This window comes from Rhyacophila brunnea, unplaced genomic scaffold (assembly GCF_057557595.1).
Source record: "Rhyacophila brunnea isolate RB1 unplaced genomic scaffold, BYU_Rbru_1.0 scaffold_9, whole genome shotgun sequence".
Taxonomy (NCBI): Eukaryota; Metazoa; Arthropoda; class Insecta; order Trichoptera; family Rhyacophilidae; genus Rhyacophila; species Rhyacophila brunnea.
In genome coordinates, this window is record NW_028233361.1 from 43248511 (window position 1) to 43270185 (window position 21675).

General features: G+C 33.6%; 1 protein-coding gene across 1 annotated transcript; it reads left to right on the forward strand.

Moving 5' to 3' along the window:
• The first annotated feature begins 2392 nt into the window (after positions 1 to 2392).
• On the forward strand, positions 2393 to 21424 carry LOC147063679 (beta-1,3-glucan-binding protein-like). The gene is made up of 8 exons (XM_085959842.1): positions 2393 to 2555; positions 9079 to 9306; positions 12335 to 12579; positions 13818 to 13954; positions 16878 to 17041; positions 17677 to 17925; positions 19991 to 20136; positions 21044 to 21424. The coding sequence occupies exons 1-8, from the start codon at positions 2423 to 2425 to the stop codon at positions 21233 to 21235; spliced, it is 1494 nt and encodes a 497-aa protein (XP_085815968.1). The 5' UTR covers positions 2393 to 2422; the 3' UTR covers positions 21236 to 21424.
• Positions 21425 to 21675: the final 251 nt, after the last annotated feature.

Consider the following 21675-nt stretch of genomic DNA (forward strand, 5'->3'; position numbering starts at 1 on the left):
AGAAATACTGTATGTCATGTCGATTCATTATAAATATATTGAGTTTAGATAATGTTTATTTTAAATATTACCCACATCGCGATAATTAATTTTATATATGTGTTACGTCAAATGTGCGAAATTGAATATTACATAAAATGGGCAAAATTTTGCCTAAATCATGAAAAATGCAAGCCCGTTGCCTTATTCATGAATTACACAAAATATCTGAAGAGTGCGTGAATTCGGCAGTAATTTTTCTGCCTAGTTCATGTATTGGACAAATTAGATAGTAGCGCTACGGTGGTATTTTTTGCAACTAAACTAAATGTATCAAATGCTCATGCATTGGTCAAAATGTACATATATTATCTATGGTCAAAATAGATGATCGCGCTCCGGTGGTGTTTTTTGCAACTAATCAAACTAAACAAATGTGTCAAATGTCGACGTTCATATCCATTTACTATGCGCAAAAAAAATCTAGAACTATAATATGCTAACGGAAGAATTTTATTGGAAAGTATTTTCGCGATTTGATTCGTGCTTGGGTATCAAACGTGCAATGGTCGATTGAATGTTTGTGATAGTTTGCTGACACTTGATAGCTAACCTCAAAATGGACATTCAGTTGAATAATTTAATTCAGAATTATAAAACCTAACCTAACTTAACCTAATGATAATAATATTATATTATGTCCAATTATAACTAATAAAACCATCCGTATTAAATTTACTTTTTCTTCTGTCATGTTGACAGTTCAAGAATTCCATAGCCTGGCGAATTCATGTACTCAGCAGAAAATTTACCTAATTCATGAATAAGGCAACAGGCTTGACTATTACATGAATTAGCAAAAATTTTGACCATTTCATGTAATAGTCAATTGCGCACATTCGGTGTAACATATGCATTCAAGTAAGTAACAACGTAGATTTTACATTTACATCGTTGTTATTTTATCAAAGTGATTTCATTACCTGCATACGTTTTTTTTACGATGTATAATAAGTTGTAATTACATTGTATGAGCAAAAAGCAATGTATGTTTACTATTTGTAGGTATATGTTTTTATTAGCTTATTGATTTTCTGTTCTGATCAGAAACATCAGTATCATACAGGCGCACATAGATAAATGGTTTGGGGGTAGGGATTCCAATCCCGGGATCCCGAATCCCGGGATCCCGGGATCCCGAGCTATTTTATATACCTATGAATCCCGGGATTGATAAACATAATCCCGGGATTTCGGGATTGATTTTTTTTTATCAATTTTTATGGAAAATAAAATAAAAGCGAAAATATAACAGAAAAAATACTTTTAATAAAAAATAACTACATTAGAAATAAACTGAGTTTGAATGAAGATTGATTTATACCCATGTGTAGGTAGCCGATTCATTTTATTTTTTCACACGAATTATTAAAAATGAGAAAGATTGGAAGAAAACAATGCTTCGCACTTTTAACAAAGTAATTCCACCATGATATCATACGTTTTACGGCAGTTTCATATTTGGCTGACTAATTAGACTTATGAAGCAGAAAGACCATAAGTACGCCATGATTATTTGCTTTACTATTTTAAATCTCGCTAATCCATTCATTATGTCTTTACTATCAGAAACAGCAATCCCATATTAAATTTACATTATTATTTATATTACAATATTATTTACTCCGTTAAACTTGTGTATTTCCAAAATTGAACGTATACAATATTAACAATAAATGTCTTAAATAGAATAAATTATACTAGATTTATTTTTGACCGATTTTATCAATGTTATTTGTAAATATAAAAAAATTATATCAACAATGGAAAAAAATGCCAATCCCGGGACCAGTCCCGGGATCCCGGGATTGTCAAATTGTAATCCCGAAATCCCGGGATCAGAATTTTGGCTCGGGATTGGATTCCCTATTTGGGGGGTCCATTTTGAAAAAATATTCACAATAATTTTCATTAGTTTTTAAGGCGGCGGGATAGGGTGGGGTTAAGAAAATGGTGCCACCTACGACTCATAGTAGTAGCGAATGGTGGAGGTAGGCTATTAAGATCCAACATAAAAAGTGCATTAGTACTAAGCTTTGTCACTCATACATATTTGTTTTCATTGTCATCAATTAAACAATGCGTAAACCGTAAGTAGTCAAAAATATTCGTCTATAAAATACTTGAAATTATGCAATTAAATCATACATTATTATAGATAGTTTAAATATAGAAAAATAATTTATTTAACATTTTAAATCAAAGTAAGTATTACTTTAATTAGGTAGGTACTAACCAACGTCGTGTCATCATTCCAAGATATATACAAGATATACAATGATTAGAATTTAACATTCTTAAATCTTGTGAATTATTCGTTGAATAAAAAAAGTAATTAATTAATCGCTCATCAGTTCATCGCCAGTGGTCAGTCGTTGTCAAAATGCGTTCGCGAGTGGTTGGGGTGCCGTTCCTTCTCTGTGCATTGGTGTTGTGTGTTGCGGAAGCCCAGTTCGTCATTCCTGAACCGGATTTCCAAGCTTTGACTACGGGAGGATTGCGAGTTTCTATTCCAGGTTAGGAACAGCCAGGAATTGGATAACAGTTTATATCATTGCGAATTCCAGCAATTGTTTATTCCATGTTCAATGCCATTAAAGTTTAAATTACAAAGTAATAATAATAAGATATTGAACGGAATGCGATAAACTTTTCATACACTAATCCAGTGGACGGCAACCTACTACCAGCGGGTAATTGAATAATTATCCACTACAACATTTTGTGTTAGGTGCCCGCCAAGATATATTTTCCATCAATAAAAACACAATAAGACATTGAAGATGTAGATTTAAAATAATATGATTGTGAAATATATCAGCGCTATAAAAACGGAATTCGACGCGAGATTTGAGGAATTATAGACGTAGGTATGGTCCAATGTTTAACTTTATTATAAAACCAAATGAGATGGATTTAAACGAGCTTGAGCTTAAATATATTAAATATCTTGGAATAAATAATCTGGAATTAGAATACATTCAATTCAAATGTTCAGTTCTATAGACTTATAAATTTAAAGATCATCGCCAGCATCTTTAAAACACAGAACACGATCACGTGAATGCAATATCATCATGCTGGGCGTCATCAGACATCACAACCGAATTTTTAATGCTTAAAAAAATTGCATTTGCTCTATTATCAGCATTTTGTTCAACATATTCTTGTGAGCAAACATTTTCTCAAATGAAATGTGTAAACGTACAATCTGCAAAATTGATTAACACCAGAGAATCTTGATTCCTGTGTTCAAACTAAGACAACTACATATTTGCCAAATTTAATGTTGAAAAACTTACAAAAAAAAAATCAAAACCATGGAAGCCAGTAATAAAAATATTATACTAATGTATGTTTTTATAAAATAATAAATTTGTATGTATACATACATATTATGCAAATATACGTATTATATTATGTAAATATTAAAAAATTGTTCCAAACTTTTACACACTCTCTCAAAAGGTTGCCGACCACTGCAATAATCAAACCAACGACTTAACCCATGATAAACTCACTTTTTTTAAAATATATAAAATATAATAAAATTGTTTATTAGGTTTTTCCTTGAATACTAACGACATCAATAAAACATTTTTAAAATTAATTAACGTTGCTATAAAAATGTAGGCAGTCAAATTTTTATAATACAACTTTAGTAGCATAATCGTTATTCGATGCCGGCATTTCTACTTATAATAATATAATATATTATACTTTAAGAAGTTTTATAGAGAAAATAAATTTAAATAATAATAATATTTACGTAGATATCATATTTATCTGAGTCATAATTAGCCGGGGTTGATTCACTAATAGACGAAAGCCTCCCCTAGCTTGTTACATTCTTATCGGTCCATAGTTTTTCAAATCCGCCAAACTAATATTAATCGATGAAGCGGGTTTTAAGGTATCCTTGCCGGGTTGTTTTGTGACCCTAAAGAACAACTATATGACTGCATTTGTACAAAGGTTGCGCATTCACCGAACGATTGGCGAACTCTATTACATTTTTATGGTCTTTCGGCGTTATGCCCAACATGTACCTTCCCATGCGACATTGCGCTACTTTTTTATAATTATAGTGATATTTTAATACTTACTGAAGCTGCGGCTACAGACATCTTATGACGCTTGACGCAGCGTGGAAGGGCTGGCAGCGAAGATGGGTTGAAACGACCAAGGGCAGGCACACATGTTTGTTTTTCCCTAATATCAAATGGCGATTGGAGATAACTATGTTGACTCCTAACCAGTAGCGAAGGGTGGGGGTAGGCTGTTAAGATTCGCCATAAATAGTGCACATTAAACTTTGTTAGTCATACGTATTTGTTTTTATTGAGACTATAATTTACAGATTTTATTGGTTAGTTTTTAGAAATCAATTAAGCCCTGCCTCACCAAACCACAATCGTTTTGATATATTTTAGGTGATACGAAAAAATTGTGCACACCTTTTCATTCATACCTATCTGATTTCGTTGTATTTAGAATACATATTACACATATTGTTGGTTCATTTTTTTAAATTCATTAAGCCCTTCCTAAGCCAAACCATAAAAGATAAAAAATATTACTCTATCTATAAAATATTCAAAGTTATGTATGATTTAAGTGCATAATTATAGATACTTTATAGATAGACGAGTATTTTTTGACTATTATTTATTATGACTTGGTTTTCGCAGGGTTTAATTGTATTTTAAAAAATAACCAACACCATCTGTAAATTGTAGTCTTATTTAAATGAAAACAAATACGTATGACTGACAAAGTTTAGTGTGCAATATTTATGGCGGATCTTAACAGCTTATCTCCACCCTTCGCCACTGCTCCTAACCACTACACCAGTCAATTTTTGACAGACTATGGTGGGTTTGCTGCCAAGCTCTTTGAGTTTCGACTTGTTACCCGTCTGACATGTCCATGCGGCGGAAAAAACAGGATGCGTTTCACATCCTCTGGGAATGTCCGAGAATGTGCTCCGAGAGGGAAGAGATGCTCGAGTCGGTCCAACCAGCTATTGGACCCATCGGACCATTCGACTTGGTTGCCACAAAGGCCAATTACGTTTCTTTCAAAAATTTACGGCGTCTTACTACGGGCGTGAAGATCTCTTCACATAACTTTTGCTGTCCGTTTTGCTAGCTTCATTTATTGTTATATATTCATCTTTTTTCGTAATTTCCACGTGCCTTTTCTCTCCCCGGCACTTTGCTTTAGAGTAAGTAACTCTTTAAACTCAGTCAAAGATCACTTATGGCGTGGAAACCTCAGTCATGGGTATCTACTCCGGGACATTACCAAGCGAAAAAACTGCACAGATGCCTCACATCGCTAACGTAGTATGCTCAACTAAGCCTGAGTGTGGTGTGGGGTGGGTTGGTTGGAGGGTCCTTCATTTTTTTTGGCGCTACCGACCATTCAGGTTCATGGCCGGCTGAACAAAGATTATCCAGTAATCTCGATCCCGAGATTTCTCTCTCTCCAGTCGGTCACACTAATTGTATGTGCCCATCTCCTCACCTACTTCTTTTCTTCATAAGCTTTATGGATAGCTCTAGATCAGTTACATCTTACAACGTGACCGGGTCCATCTGAGCCTTCGCACCTTCAAAACATTTACTATAATTAGCCTTAAATTATTCGGAGATCTCAGCATTCGCACGGATGCGCCACCTTTGGTTTTCTTTAGAGAATTTTGTTTACGAATACTTGGATGGCCTCTTTCTCAGTTAGGTTCTAGGTTTTATATTCATACATAGCTAATGGTTTCACAGTCACGATGTCACATACCCGAAGTTGTTATAATCTGTGTGGACAGTTATAGTAGCTTACACCAGAATAGACTCTTCAGTGCGAAGAACGCTGTATTTCCACCTTTCAGTTCCCGCGTTTTTTTAAACGATATCCTCAAAGAGTTAAATCGACGAATTATTAGTTCCTTATGAACGTACCCCTTAGTGCTACCAGTGGCGAAGGGTGACTTTTGAAGGTGACCGGACAAACCAGAACAGTGACAAAACAGAACATGACAAAACAGAACAGTTACAAAACAGAACAGCCAGGGGAAAAGTGAAACATTTATTTTTGTGGAATCTATTTATTAATTAAATTTTAAACGAAATACATATACCTACTTATATAAGTATAAATATTTAATATTTAAAAAAAAAACAATTTTTAAGTGAAATCATCAAGGTATAATAATATATACTTTCATTTTTTTTTACAATACCGTTATTTTGAAAATAATGCATTTTTTTATATATACAGCAAGTATATAAAATTGTATAATGTAATACTGCATATTGGTCATTTGGTGTAAATACCTCAATTTATTAAACTGATTATTTTGTTTGATTAAGATGAGATATCCTAAGCTTGCCAGCAATACCGAGTTAAGTTTATTTGAGGCTTTTTAGAGATTAGTAATGCGGAAATTAGGTATATAATTTGATTTATTATGGCGTATTGAAAATATGTGCTATTAAAAATCTATCAACATCATAGAGATAGGACTATTTCAATATTAAATTTATATTTTTCCTGAAAGGTCATAGTTATATTTATCGTTGTTATGTTTTGTCACTGTTCTGTTTTGTCATGTTTTGTTTTGTCGTGTTCTGTTTTGTCATGGAACCCTCATTCAAAAAGTTCAGTCAGATATATTTACGAGAAATATGAAGATAACCCAATATTACTACTGATGAATAGGTACACTAAATCGATGAAATTTCAAAAGCTTAATTGGTTTGTTATAATTAGTTTATAAAAATAAGCAATTAATTTGAATTACTTATGTATTTTCCTAAACATTTATAAACGTAACGCTCAAAATATATTACCTATCATATTTGAAAATATCCATTGTTGTGTATATATTATGTTCCATAACAATTTATAATTTAACCCGTAAAACTAGACATTTTAAAATACTTATATATTTAAAACACAGACTTAGGTGGGTACAATATCAGATATCTAAATTGTCTAATGAGTGAACTAATAGATAAATAAAAATAACGAGATAAATTATTTTATATTTTTAACAACAATCAATACACATTTATGTGATTGAATCCCATAGAAACTATTTTTTTTAAATTATCTTCTTATTAATTAAATTGAATAAGTGTGCTCTAGCGATGTAAACGCTAATGAAACAACTTGTAGATTTGTATGCGGGACGCCAGACATTTTGAAATTATGAGAAAAAAACTTCATATTGAAAAACCCGACAATTCACGCGAAAATAATCCTATACAATATGTGAAGCGAAACGCGGTGTGTTTTATTTTTTTAAACTTTCGAGAGGTGCCATAGATGGTGCTTATTGAAATATGGGTGAAGATCGTAAAATTATGACAATTAGATAGATGTCTTTGGGCATATTGAATATATTATTATTTGTGATTATATAAATACGTCAATATGAAAATATTTTTTTTTTCTTAAGAAGGTAGGCTTTAAATAATCGCCTAGTATAGAGTCTTCGCCACTGAGTGTGTGGCCTCAGTGACGAGCGTTGTGCAGAGCGCAGCGTGCAGCGTGGAGGACAAACACGTGTTACGCAATGCAGGTGGCCTTACTGGCTATGAAAAACAGCAGGGGTGTTTGTGTTTGTTACAGCGCGCTGACGAGCGCGCGCGCTCATGACAAACCAGTTTAAAATTTAGCAGCGTTTAGTTCAGCGCGCAAATTGTTTTCGTTATTCGGTGGAGGGAATTAGCAGTAAAAGTCGGAATTGAAGGAAAATAATGTTTTTATTTTTTAGTATAAAGTTCGTTGTATTATTAAGTATTTCATTACAAATTTATTCAGGCCGGAGTTATTCTGTTTTCCAAAAAATAGTTTGAAAATTGGTTTCTTACATCTCGCGCTGTGACGGAGGAACTGTTGTTTCGTCTATTACCTGAGAATTTATTCGTTGTTGATTCTGTAGCAATATTATTTATAATGTGATGATTTGATTTATTTATTTAATTATTTATTTTATTTATTTAGAAATAAGAGTATTACGGCATTACAGCGATTAGCCAATGCGCCATAATACATATTAAATACAAAATTATAAAAATGTCTTAATTACAAATAACAAATACTATAACAAGAAAATAGAAAAGACAGCATGTGTTTATGCAAACATTAAAGAAACATGATATATACAATTATAAATTTAACATATTTAGCACGTCTACTAACATTATATAGTTGATAAAAAATAAATCAACCTTTATGGTACCATCAAATAAGTTAATCGCACGATACACAGCATCATGAAACATAACATCTGTCCTGCGACGAGGTATCATGAAAACCGTAGAGTTACGAGTGATATTGGTGGGAACATGAAAATTAATATTTGCCAGTATTACGGATTGTAAATGAACCCACGAAGAAGTAAAAAGAAATGCTTTAAAAGAGCAATCACTCTTCTAGTGGACAGGGATTGCATTGATAGCATACCCAGAAGAAAACGAGTCGGGAAATTCACTTTATTATCATTATCACAAGGAAAGAACCCGTATGTTCTTAAGTAGAGAAATCTAAGAAATCTATTGTGGATGATGATCAAAATTGCCTTCGAGATCTCTTATAACATTGCGTAAAATGCATGTAGCTATTATTATTAGACAAGCATGTTCCACGTTCGTTTCTATCGCTTTACTTAATATACACCTCTTTGCATATAAACTCCCAAAAACACATTCAATACACTTCCGTGGCGAGAGAGACAGAGTTATTAAAATTTTCACTTTGGCTAAACGCTCCAAAAGCTCACTGTGCACTAAGGACAGATCAGAGAACGCCGCACGCTGCGCTGCGCGCCGCGCTGCACGCAACGCCTACTGAGGCCGTACACTGAGTGCTACAGGGCTAATAATAAAGGCGGCAGTTTTAGTTTATGACTTAGTCAGTTGTAAGTCATTCAAGGGAAGATATTATACAGAGCCACTTGAATGTTTTGAAATATAATATTTCGCTGGTTTGCCAGCATACTGCTAATATAACTCCTATTGTGATGTCTTTCAGATGCCGCCGGAATCAGAATGTTTGGTTTCCACGCGCGGGTGAATAGTCCGTTGAGCGGCAAGGATGACGGGCCTATCAACGGCGATGTGACTTCTCCCGATAACGGACGATGGGTTTTCGAAGATACCAAGCAGATGCTGCAGGTGGACGATGTCATATATTACAGAGTATTCGTGCAGATCGAAATGCTCGCTTTCCAAAGACAAGGGATCACGTACACTGTTAAAAGTAAGGGGAGGATTATAACATTTGTCAACATGTAATTATTTGGTACAATGTCATTGTTCCATGATAAAACAGAACATGACAAAACAAAAAAGCAACGAATAGGGGTTTTTACTAATTAGGTTTTTTACTAACAATTCAACTATTCATAATTTGTTTGTTGTATTTTTTTTATTATTGACCCTTGACTTGATATGTAGTGAGGGGTCGGGGTTTATGTAGGGTGTTGATTTACACTTTTCCACTTATTAAAAACACTGATTCAGGGACATTAAGTGTATTTTGCTTGACAAGTAACAATTAATTACTAACAACATTTGCAAACGCACGCTTTGGCGTAAAAAAAGGTAGTGAATCGTATTTAGAGGCGACTTAAGAGGCTGAAGGGTAGGTAACTGACTGACCGTACCCGCTCTCGACTCTTCGTCCGCCCAGAAAAAGATAACGGTAACTTTCTTTTTCTTTGTTTCGCTGTGCATCATGGTTCTTGCCTTGACTCATTTACAATTACAATAATATCATTATATTCCCAACTCTGTCGATTGGGGGATTTTTAATGGGGGATTTAGGCATTATAATAATATAATAAATATTATTTGGTATCAGTAGGTAATGAAGTTTTTATCAAGCCATAGCCAACGTATGCACATAAAATCACATTTGATGCGCTAATTTTCAAAAGCAGCTAAAACGGTTTTTGAGTATTTTGAGTAGGGTATAATATATTTTGATAAATATGCTTGTCTACCGTAGTATGTTCTGAGATTAAATAACAAAACTCAGCTAAATACGTCAATATTAATAAAATTACTAAAAACTAGCTTACCTAGTTTAAAAAACGGTTAAAATACCTGTGTTATTTCAATTTATCTCAAAATTGATAAAACCGTTTTAGCCGCTTTTGAAAGTAAGCGTTTCTGAAGCGATCATTCGGCGCACATAAATATAAAGGTGGTAGAATATTCAAACAAATGTAATATTTTTTTCTATTACATATTATTATATGAATGAATTGTTTATCACACATTTTTTTACGCAACTCGATGTACTTAGGAAAAACTCCAAACAACTATATGTGTCGCTGAGTTTCAAAATCAGCTATAACACTTTTTCATTATGTTGAGAAAATCAACAAAAACTTTTTGAACTAAAAAAGTTTTTGAATGTTTCAGTAGTGTTATAGCGGGATTTGATAGACACATTGATGTTGTTTCATGAATGATAGTTAATCGTAGCGGCTTTTGAAAGAGGCGATAAAATTTTCATGTCTAGATTTTAATAACGAATCCAACGATATATCTTAATTATTTCAAAAAAGTGTTATAGCGGGTTTTGAAACTTAGCAACACATATACCTGTTGGGTCACTACTGTGGTATTCAATGTGTGGGTTGAGGATGATGATAATGAAGTCTACGGTGTAGCAGGGTGAGATTTATTAGCAGCGTATCGGTACAATAGTATATTATACAATGATAGTACATACAATATACTGAGATAGTTACGAGCTAGGTACTTGGATTTGAGTGACATTTAGATAAATTATTCTTCGTTATTTATACAATAAAAAGTAACACATTAACATAAAATTCTGGTACATAATCATATTGGACTAATCATAGAGTCAGCGTTTTAAATCAAGTAGCTTATGAAATATTATTTATTATTACAGTCGTAAGAAAATATGATACCATGAAAAATGATTATTCGGCTAATATACCGTAATGATATAATATGCTGTGATATGATGTAACAATATACCGTATCTAATATCGCCAAACAACTTGCTGATCTAGCTAAGAGTTGTTTGCTGGAAATTGATTCGCTGGGAATATGTTATTGCAGAATAATTTGATACCTTAAACAATATATATTTGATCGCTATTATACTACAGCTACATACCTAATATGCTCACGATAAAGTGGATTAGATTTGGGAGTATGGACATTATATTAATTGGGTCAAATATGTATCATTAGGCCATATTGCTTAGTTGTCATATTGTGAATCGATGGAAATTGTAAAATAAAAATGGGTTCATAATTTGAAAACACCTCAGAGAATAATATACAACCACTGTAAAAAATATTTTTGAAAAATACGACGCCCAGCGGAATACGAACAAATAAGCTACGTGCATCTTACCGAATTAACTACTTAATAGTTTTTTACACCTCTCTAAAGCACTTCGTTCGCAGTCGGTTTTTGTATTTTGAATCACAGTTAATTATCTTTAGTTACTAGCCGGTGTCAGTATCGCTCAAAAGTTTAGTTATGACGTACTTGCACTTGCCAATATTCTATTAAACTATTTTTTATTCAATGAATAGAGCGTCTTATTTTATTTTTAAAGATTTTTGCTAATGGTTATATATTATTTTTACCACGTTTTTCTTAGCTCGTATTCTTGTTTGTCCGGTGGTTGTTTACCCTGTACAAATCCTGCAATCGATTTTTAACTAACTTCCCAACTAGCTAGACATTTGAAACTTTTAGAATATATCAAAACACGATGCCAATGTATTCTTTTAATACTTTTAGCCATCTTTAAGTAGAATTGAATTCATTTTCAGTTAATTCTGTTTTGTATGAAAAGTTATTTCGGAAGAAATCCGTAATCCAATCCACTATTATTAATTGCTAATGGGGTGTTCCTAATTATTAATATATACGTGCGTTACTATGGAAATCGAAATGACATTTCAGTATTCTATATTAAATTTGTTTGTTTGTTGCAAAATAGCAAAAAAATGATTTGTTGACAATTGCCTTATTTGTCCTTAATTATTAATACATAGAATTGTCAAGTTTAAAAGATTCAACAGAAAATTTAAAAACGTGGTATATAAAAAGTTCTTTTTATCTTACAATTGTTTTGATATAAAGTGTTTTTATATTAAGTACGTATAATATAATACTTACAGGTTACATTCTCTTAGAAACATTTCGATACACAAAAACACTTTGATATTTACCTGAGCTATAACCATCTCAAATATTAATACAATGAAAAGCTAATTAACGTTTTCAGAACTCGTTCCACCTAATACTCCATGGCCAACTCCTCGAAGTGTAAAGAAACCACCAGTCGTTGTTACTGAAACTGGAACCCAACCAACAAAGCCCACAATATCAACGGGTTGTACGCAGTCAGTGACCGTTATAAATGGAGGCAAACCTGCGTGTATTGGGCAGCTCATATTCGAGGAAAACTTCAACAATTCGCTGGACGCTGCCAAGTGGATCGTGGAACAACGTCTTCCTGCTCAGGATCAGGTACTATTTTAAAGAATGTGCGTAAGAATAACAAAACTAAATTGGGGTAAATTGTGGCTAAAAAGTGGGTAAAATTGTAAATTAAAAAGATAACATCTATAGTCTGCCCGCGGTGCTATATGCTATAATGGCGAGCTCCGATGGTAATGCATGAAAATTATCCATTTTTATTGATTTTTAAGGCGACTGGAAGGGGAGGAATGAAGATAGTCTAGCACAATAATACTCAACCTTTTTTTTCTTCAGGCCAAATACACATATTTGTAAAGTAACGCGGGCCGCATCACTACTGGTGTGACGAAAAAAATCATGAAACTACCCCCCGTTTTTACAAAACATTTTTGAGATTTTAAAAATTATGCGTGTTTTTTAAATTAATCGTGTGCAATAACAACACTCTTATGCCAGATCTGATGTGGACCATAATGACAATCCTCTTCGGGTGTCACTATATGTGCGTCAAAGTCGAAACGAATCTCAAGATATACGAAATTCCTGATAATAAATGTGTTTTGGGCCGCACATAAAAGCTTAAAGGGCCGCATGTATCGCTGGTCTAGCAGCTGCAATTGACTTCCACATTTGCTCCGTCTACTACCTACTTATAGCGTCTCGTTGCTTTAGCCGCGGAGTATCGTACTTTTTCATATACACTCCTCGTACCCAGACACTCCACAATTTGAGTCTAGCGATAAACACTTGACCTGAAGTGGCTAAGAAGCGGCTTCCACTGTCATAACTATCAGGATCTTAAGTGTCCGTTTGTGTCATCCGCACTGTCATGTCTTTTCGATATGCCGCATTGAACTATTAAAACACACGTTGGATGGCCCAGATAGTTGCACCAATTTATGAGTGCCACGCATCATTCAATGGCTGCAAGTCTAACGTGTCGTAGAATGCCGAGAAGAGTGGGGCCAACCCCTCCATAATCTGTTTGACAACCAAATCTATCCAGGTCACGATAATGACTCGCAATAACTCGTAGGTGAACACCCTTAGTTACAACTGCGTGGCAGTTGTTTATCGCTAGACTTAAAGTGTGGAGTGTCTGGGTATGGAGAATGTATTTAGAAAAGTGCGGCTTTTCGCGGTTGAAGTGACTTGAAGCTATAATTATTAGGCGGAGTAAATGTGGAAGTCAATGACGGCTGCTAGATTTTCTTCACCCCGCCCTAAAAATCTAATAAGATAACTTATAACTAACCGTGGGGCTACATTTTTTTTTTGTTTTACAGGAAAATGAATTTTCCTCGTATCAAAAATCAGTGGTGAAAACAATGAATAGTTCGCTAACCATCACTCCAATATTTTTGAGCACTCTTGGATACGATAGCACTCGTATTTTAAGTGGACAACTGGATTTGTCTAATGGGTAAATTGATTGTTTTTCCAAAATTATTTTGCACCGTCAAAAATGTACCTCTATTCAAATAGTTACGTCATGTACCTAAACCAATATCCCAGTATTTTTCGAAACCGAAATCCGTTTTTAAAAAACAGGCAATACCGATATATTCTTCGGAAACTTCTTAAATGGAAACAAAATGTATTAATTAACATAATTCAGCATCTCTACCATATCTTACATTTACCTATTTTCAAAGGTTTACATACGAGGGTGGGTCAATAAGTCCTTAGAAAAGCCGACAGGTGGCGCGACTAGTACTGTAAGCGGTTTGTTTTCATGCAGCGGCACTACCGATTCAGTATGCTGCGAAGTTTCAATCAGATTGGTCGGGTTGTTGTGTGTTTCTCGTACATTTAAAAAAAAAATTTGCTTGTGGAAAATGGAAAAATGGAAAATGGAGAAAATTGAGTTTAGAGCTGTTATTAAACATTTTAATATAAAAGGGTTAACAGCAAAGGAAATAAAAAATGAGTTGGATTTAGTTCACGGCATATCTGCTCCTTCACTTGCAACTATTTATAACTGGTTAAATGAATTTAAACGTGGTCGTACATCAACAAAGGATGAACCACGCTCAGGACGTCCTGTAGAGGTGACTACACCAGAAATGATCAATAAAATCCACGATATGGTGTTAAGTGACCGAAGATTAAAGTTGAGTGAGATAATTGAGGTTACAGGGATCTCAAAAGGTAGCGTCATTTCTATTTTACATGACAAATTGGGCATGAAAAATATTTCTGCAAGATGGGTGCCGCGTTTGCTCACAGTCGACAATAAACGCAATAGGGTGGTGGCCTCTAAAGCCCTGTTGTCGCTCATGCAACGCAATCCGGATGAATTTTTTCGTCGCTTTGTGACTGTAGATGAAACATGGATACACCACTATACTCCCGAGACGAAAGAACAGTCAAAACAGTGGATTGCGAAGGCAAACCATGTCCAAAGAAGGCGAAAACCGTGAAATCAGCTGGTAAGGTTATGGCTACTGTATTTTGGGATGCACGTGGAATTATTTTCGTTGACTATTTGGAAAAAGGAAAAACAATAACAGGGGATTATTATGCATCTTTATTGGACCAGCTAAAAAACAAAATTGAAGAAAAACGGCCTCATTTAAACAGGAAAAAATCCTCTTTCATCAGGACAATTCCCGTGTTCACACATGTTTACGATCAATGGCTAAAATTGAAGAATTGAAGTTCGAATTGGTCGACCACCCACCGTATTCGCCAGATTTAGCCCCCAGTGACTTTTTCCTTTTCCCAAACTTAAAAAAATGGCTAAGTGGACAACGTTTTTTTTCAAATGAAGAAGTCATCGATCGGACAAATGCTTATTTTGAGGACCTTCCGAAAACTTATTTTTCTGACGGTTTAAAAAAAATTGAGAAACGTCTAACCAAGTGTATTGAGCTCCAAGGAGATTATGTTGAGAAATAAAAAAAAAATACAAAAATAAAAACTGTTTTAATGCTTTTTTCTAAGGAATTATTGACCCACCCTCGTATTATTATACATATGTACATATTTAGATATTTTTGCTATAAAATATTAACTTTTTAAAGAGATTTTATATGTATATATGTTACGCCGAATGTGCGAAATTGACTATTACATGAAATGGGCTATATTTTGCCTAAATCATGAAAAATGCAAGCCCGTTGCCTTATTCATGAATTAGACAAAATATCTGGCGAGTGCGTGAATTCGGCAGTAATTTTTCAGCCTAGTTCATGCATTGGACAAATTAGATAGTAGCGCTACGGTGGTATTTTTTGCAACTAAACTAAATGTCAAATGCTCATGCATTGGTCAAAATGTACGTATATTATCTATGCTCAAAATAGATGGTCGCGCTCCGGTGGTGTTTTTTGCAACTAATCAAACTAACCAAATGTGTCAAATGTCATTGATTATAATATAAAAATATACTAATCAATAACTACAATGACTTTCATATCCATTTATTATGCGCAAAAAAAATCTAGAACTATAATAATATGATAACGGAAAAATTTTATTAAAAGGTATTTTCGCGATTTGATTCGTGCTTGGGTATCAATCGTGCAATGGTCGATTGTATGTTTTTAATAGTTTGTTGACACTTGTTAGCTAACCTCAAAATGGACATTCAGTTGAATTATTCAGACTTACAAAACCAAACCTAATCTAATAATAATAATATTATATTATGTCCAATTATAACTAATAAATATTATTATATTTATTATTATTCCGTATTAAATTTACTTTTTCTACTGTCATGTTGACAGTTTAAGAATTCCATACCCTGGCGAATTCAGGTACTCTGCAGAAATTTTACCTAATTCATGAATAAGGCAACAGGCTTGACTATTACATGAATTAGCCAAAATTTAGCCCATTTCGTATAATAGTCAATTTCGCACATTCATTGGTATTTTGTATATTTTATATAGTATATTGCGATCCTTAATATCACCATATCACAGTTCACAGTGAGTTGTCGTGATGGAAAGAGATGGCTGTATGGCATTGAGATTTTTTTTAAATGACTCGTTGTTCGCGGAGCATTACAGTCTAATTATTCTAATTTGATTAGATTCAATAAGAACTTTCACTTGATATTTGATAGGTACAACTTGTTATTTATGAGCACTATTCAGAATTTTATATAAATATGATTGATTGATTGATTAGACGTGACTTTTATATCAATACTATACGGCCATATATGAACAGCTGATGGTGAACCGTTATACAACTAACTGCGTAAATTACAAATTTAAGACACGTATTCAAACTTCCATAATTTATTTTATGTGCACTTACATAAAAGAGAGATTAAAAAAATGGAAGCGTTTTAAAGATATTTTTCGTATAATTCGTATAATTTCAATTTTCAGATGCACTGCTTCAATGGATGACCTCTGCAAACTGGACGCAAGTCACATGAACGTTTTGCATCCAATTGTCTCGGGAATGATTTCTACCAGGGGTCTATTTAGTTTTAAATATGGCAAAGTTGAAATCAGAGCAAAATTACCACAAGGAGACTGGATTTACCCTGGTAGGTTTTTCAGAACTAGCTGGCGGTCGCCAGTCTGTCTTGTTAGGCCTTGCAGACAGGTTATAGTTGAGAAGTATGCATAAACGGCGCCATACTTTTCTCTTCGGGATGGATTTTCATTCACCTCAGACAGATTTACATTTTGCTGATTTGTCAAATTTACGGTTTGCCTGTCGTCACTGCCAATAGATATTTGGGGTCATATGCGTAATCTATTCTGGAGTTTGGCCTTCAGAATATCGTCTGAAACAACCTCAGGATGCTATGCCACTAAGCTATATGTGTATTATCTAATTGCGACGAAAATAACTTTCGTTTGTTAGTGTTCGAAATCGGCTTTTGTATTTTGAATCAAAGTATTGAATTACCTTAAAACGTATTAGAAATTGCCAATAACTTAATTTAATATTTTTTTATTATTCAACGAATAATTCACGATTTTTCTAGTGGTTTTATATTTCTCAGAAGTGTTTTCAAATTATGTATGCTATTGCTAAGTGAAAGTTATTTTTGTTAATTCTTCTCTCATTGCGTCATTTATGTTGCAATGACGTTGATTTTTCGGGCAATAAACCCGTTTTGGGAATATTGTTTCAAAACCATTCAATTTATTGATAGTTAACATTCCTTTTCAGAATTATATCTTCAACCTCAGACGTCAGTGTACGGCAAGTCCGGATACAAGTCTGGAGTCATCAGAGTGGCCTTCTCGCGAGGAAACCGGTTCATCATAATCAATGGCCAGAACTACGGCAACGTCTTACTATCCGGCGGAGTTGTTCTCGATACGGACGAACCCTGCAGGAGTAGCTCAATAGCCGCGAAGAGTAAAGAGGCGGCATGGGGAACAGAGTTCCATACGTATGGCATCGTTTGGACAAAGGGTGAGTAGAGTTGGGTTTCGGGAATTTCCCGAAGGGAATTCTCGAGAAATTTTCGAGATTTTGTAAGGTTGAAAAAGAAACTATTTTATATAATAATATATACTTTTTGCATCATATTATTAATTTAAGGTTTTTTAATTAATTAAATCTTGGACAGCCGCTGAAATATTATAATTTGTATTGTTGTAACTTGGTAGCTCTGATATAATATTCGATACGTATTTACGTAATATAGAAACATCAAAAGTGAAGTTGAGCAAAATTTACCATAATATGATTTAATAATAAATACCTACCTTATGTTAATACGTAGCATTCTGTCTTTAGTCACTAGGCATGCTCTGCATCTACAGCATCTACAGACCGTACGCCACTGCTATTTATATATTTTCTGACAATTTTTTCTAACAAAATTTTTTAGTTCAACAATGAGTTACAGAGACACGTTTAAATGATACTTCTTTGGCCGTAACAAAACAAATAATTATTGTATTGGACCAAAACTCATCTTTGCCATACAGCGGTTATAATCGATTCAGAAGTGCCCATGATGAATTAATAAAAAATCAAATTTTATTGGCATGTTATTATGATTATATTCATTTCAGTCTCAAGGTTATTTTATCGATATAGGTACCGTCAGCAATAATAATATGTATGCGAATAAATAATATTATTGCAGAATGTACCTACTTTGGAAGAAAAAAATCTCAAAACATGTGTGAAAAGTGTCTGTTTTTCATATAACATACCAACTTTAAACTCAAATATCTTTTGGTGGATTTTTTGAAAAGAGCATCACTTGCAAAACATGAATTTAGTGGGAGGTGGTGTTTGTCCCACTTTGATACCAAAGTAGGTACTCAACTATTTTCGTTAACAATAATAATTTATTACAAATCAAAAGTAAAACATAGCCTATTTTTAATGGTTTATCTGAAACGTGATAATGACTTTTGTGATGAAACATAATAATTGTTATTGTCTTCAATTATTGTAAACCGCTAATGAATAAATTGACATGGGAAATATGACAAATATTATCCTAACCTGTAAAAATATGTATTTTTGTGTATGAGGTATCTAAATATTGTAAATTTACAACAAATTACCATCGTTTGGATTATTTACCAACTCAACATTCACAAAATTTATTTATTTCTTGATATATAATTTTACTATTTATATTAATACTTAAATAAATATAGCCTCAAATCTTGATACACAATCTTTACAATGAAAAATAAATATACACTACAATATAAATAAAGTTTTATGAATGTTATGTTATATTATGTGTAGAATGTTATGTTATAATAGTTATAAGAATGAATAATCATAATAGAACTTCCGTCACACGCCAAACGCGTTACATCGGCGTCACACGCCAAATGCGTTACATCGGCGCGCGCAACTTTGTCACACACATTGAACACGAGAGGGCATACCGACTTAAATATTACACGATGTCAGCAATTGCCGAGCACTCGATGGATACAGGACACAAATTTGACTTTGAAACCAAGATATTGGGTCGGAATCAAGGATATTTCGCACGATTGGTAAAGGAGGCCATTGAAATCCATAGAAACTCTGAAAATATTAACTGGGATGATGGATTACGGTTAAAAACATCATGACTTCCGGCACTATCAGCAAAATTCAATATTTGAGCCGGTATCTCTGGTTGTAACGATTGACAGATTACTCTGAGCAACGTTTGCTCTTAGCTAATCGGATTCCTTTTGACATTCTTAGAGCAATGTTTACATTCATATACCTACACTACATTTTCATCATAAAACATATCATCTCTTGATAATGGCCTCTGCAACGAGCCCGAAACGTCGAGTAAAGAAGAAAGAAGGACACTCGGTGGAAACCCAAAAATCTACTACGATAAAAAAAAAACAACCGTGAAAGCCTCTCTGAAACATTAAACTTTATCACACGTCAAAAATACACTCTGATCTGATTTCCCAAACGCGCCTAAAGAAGTATAACTTAAAAAATGTTTTCAATAATCTATTGGTTTTTAAAATTAACTTTATTATTTTTTTTTTAGACTCCATGGTATTCTCTGTAGACGGTGTGGAATATGGTACAGTCGTTCCTCCCCCAGGTGGATTCAAGTCAGTGACGAAAGATTGCACGAATTTGGCAAAAAACAATTGGCCATCGGAAAATGCGATGACTCCATTTGACCAAGAGGTACTTACTTTTTACATATTATCATAAGTGAGACGATTTGACGCCGCAAATTTGACACTTGGTCAACTGGGCGATTACTATATTAGGACTGATAAATATAAACAAAATTCATGAGGAAACAGCAAGTAACCAAGTAAAAAAGTAGTATAATCTATATAGTACCTACATACTGTTACCAGATTTAAACAGCAATTTACAGCCACTACACAATTTCAGTTTTACCCAGCTTAAGGCGAATCTTCTGCCTACCAGAGGCAAAAATACGAAGCTTGCAATTTGAGACATTTTTTGATAATTTACAATTTAAACTGTATTAATTAATAAATATGTATCTGAAAGGATTGAAGAGAACAATATTATTTTTTTATTTTAAGTCAAAGATTAACTTAAAATACATTTAAAAAAAATGTGAATTTGTTAAAAGATACCATCTTATTATTAGGTACCTGAAAATTATTCTATGGTAATATTTATTTTTAAAATTTATTTTATTAAGTTTTGTTTATTGTAATGAAGAGATTTTTGACTAATTCTCAGTTTTGATATGTTTTATATTCATTTTAATATACCTCGATTTAAAAAAAAAGAGATTTTTGTGTATCTAAATTATAAGTTATAATAATTTAGGTACATATTCAGAGTAAACTGAAATACTTTGCCATTGATTAAATTATCATTAGTCTCATTTCAACGTTTAAGAGAGTGGCTGTTATGAATTTAAGAAATGGAGAGAAACCCTTTTGTTTTAAGCCTATTGGTTACAATTTCGCCATGGTGCTTTGTATTTAATCATTGTTTGTCATCTTCTCATCTATTTTTGGTGTTAGCCTCCGATCAAACTTTGCAGAATAAATTATACAAAATATTTCACCATTGCCACTGAAACTAAATTACGTTTATTTTTCAGTTCTACATATCCTTGGGTGTCGGAGTCGGAGGCACCTCTGACTTTTCGGACGGAATTACTAACAAGAAGTGGAACAACACCAACCCCAGAGCGAGGGGAAGTTTCTTCAGAGAAATCAAATATCTGACCGCCAGCTGGACGGATGACTCCAAGTCCATGACTGTGGATAGTGTAAAAGTGTGGGCACTCTAATAACTGCCAAAACTACAATGAACAAAACTTACCTCTGTGCCATACTGTATGAGGTGTATTTTATAAAATCGGTAGCCTTTTAAGGGCTTTTGTAGGGATTGCAATACCGAGTGAAAATATCAATACCGGTATTTCGGTATATACTTTTGAATATCGGTTTTCGTGAAATATATGAAAATTGTGGAAGTACGAGGGTGGGTCAATAAGTCCTTAGAAAAGCCGACAGGTGGCGCGACTAGTACTGTAAGCGGTTTTTTTTCATGCAGCGGCACTACCGATTCAGTATGCTGCGAAGTTTCAATCAGATTGGTCGGGTTGTTGTGTGTTTCTCGTACATTTAAAAAATGCTTGTGGAAAATGGAAAAATGGAAAATGGTGAAAATTGAGTTTAGAGCTGTTATTAAACATTTTAATATAAAAGGGTTAACAGCAAAGGAAAT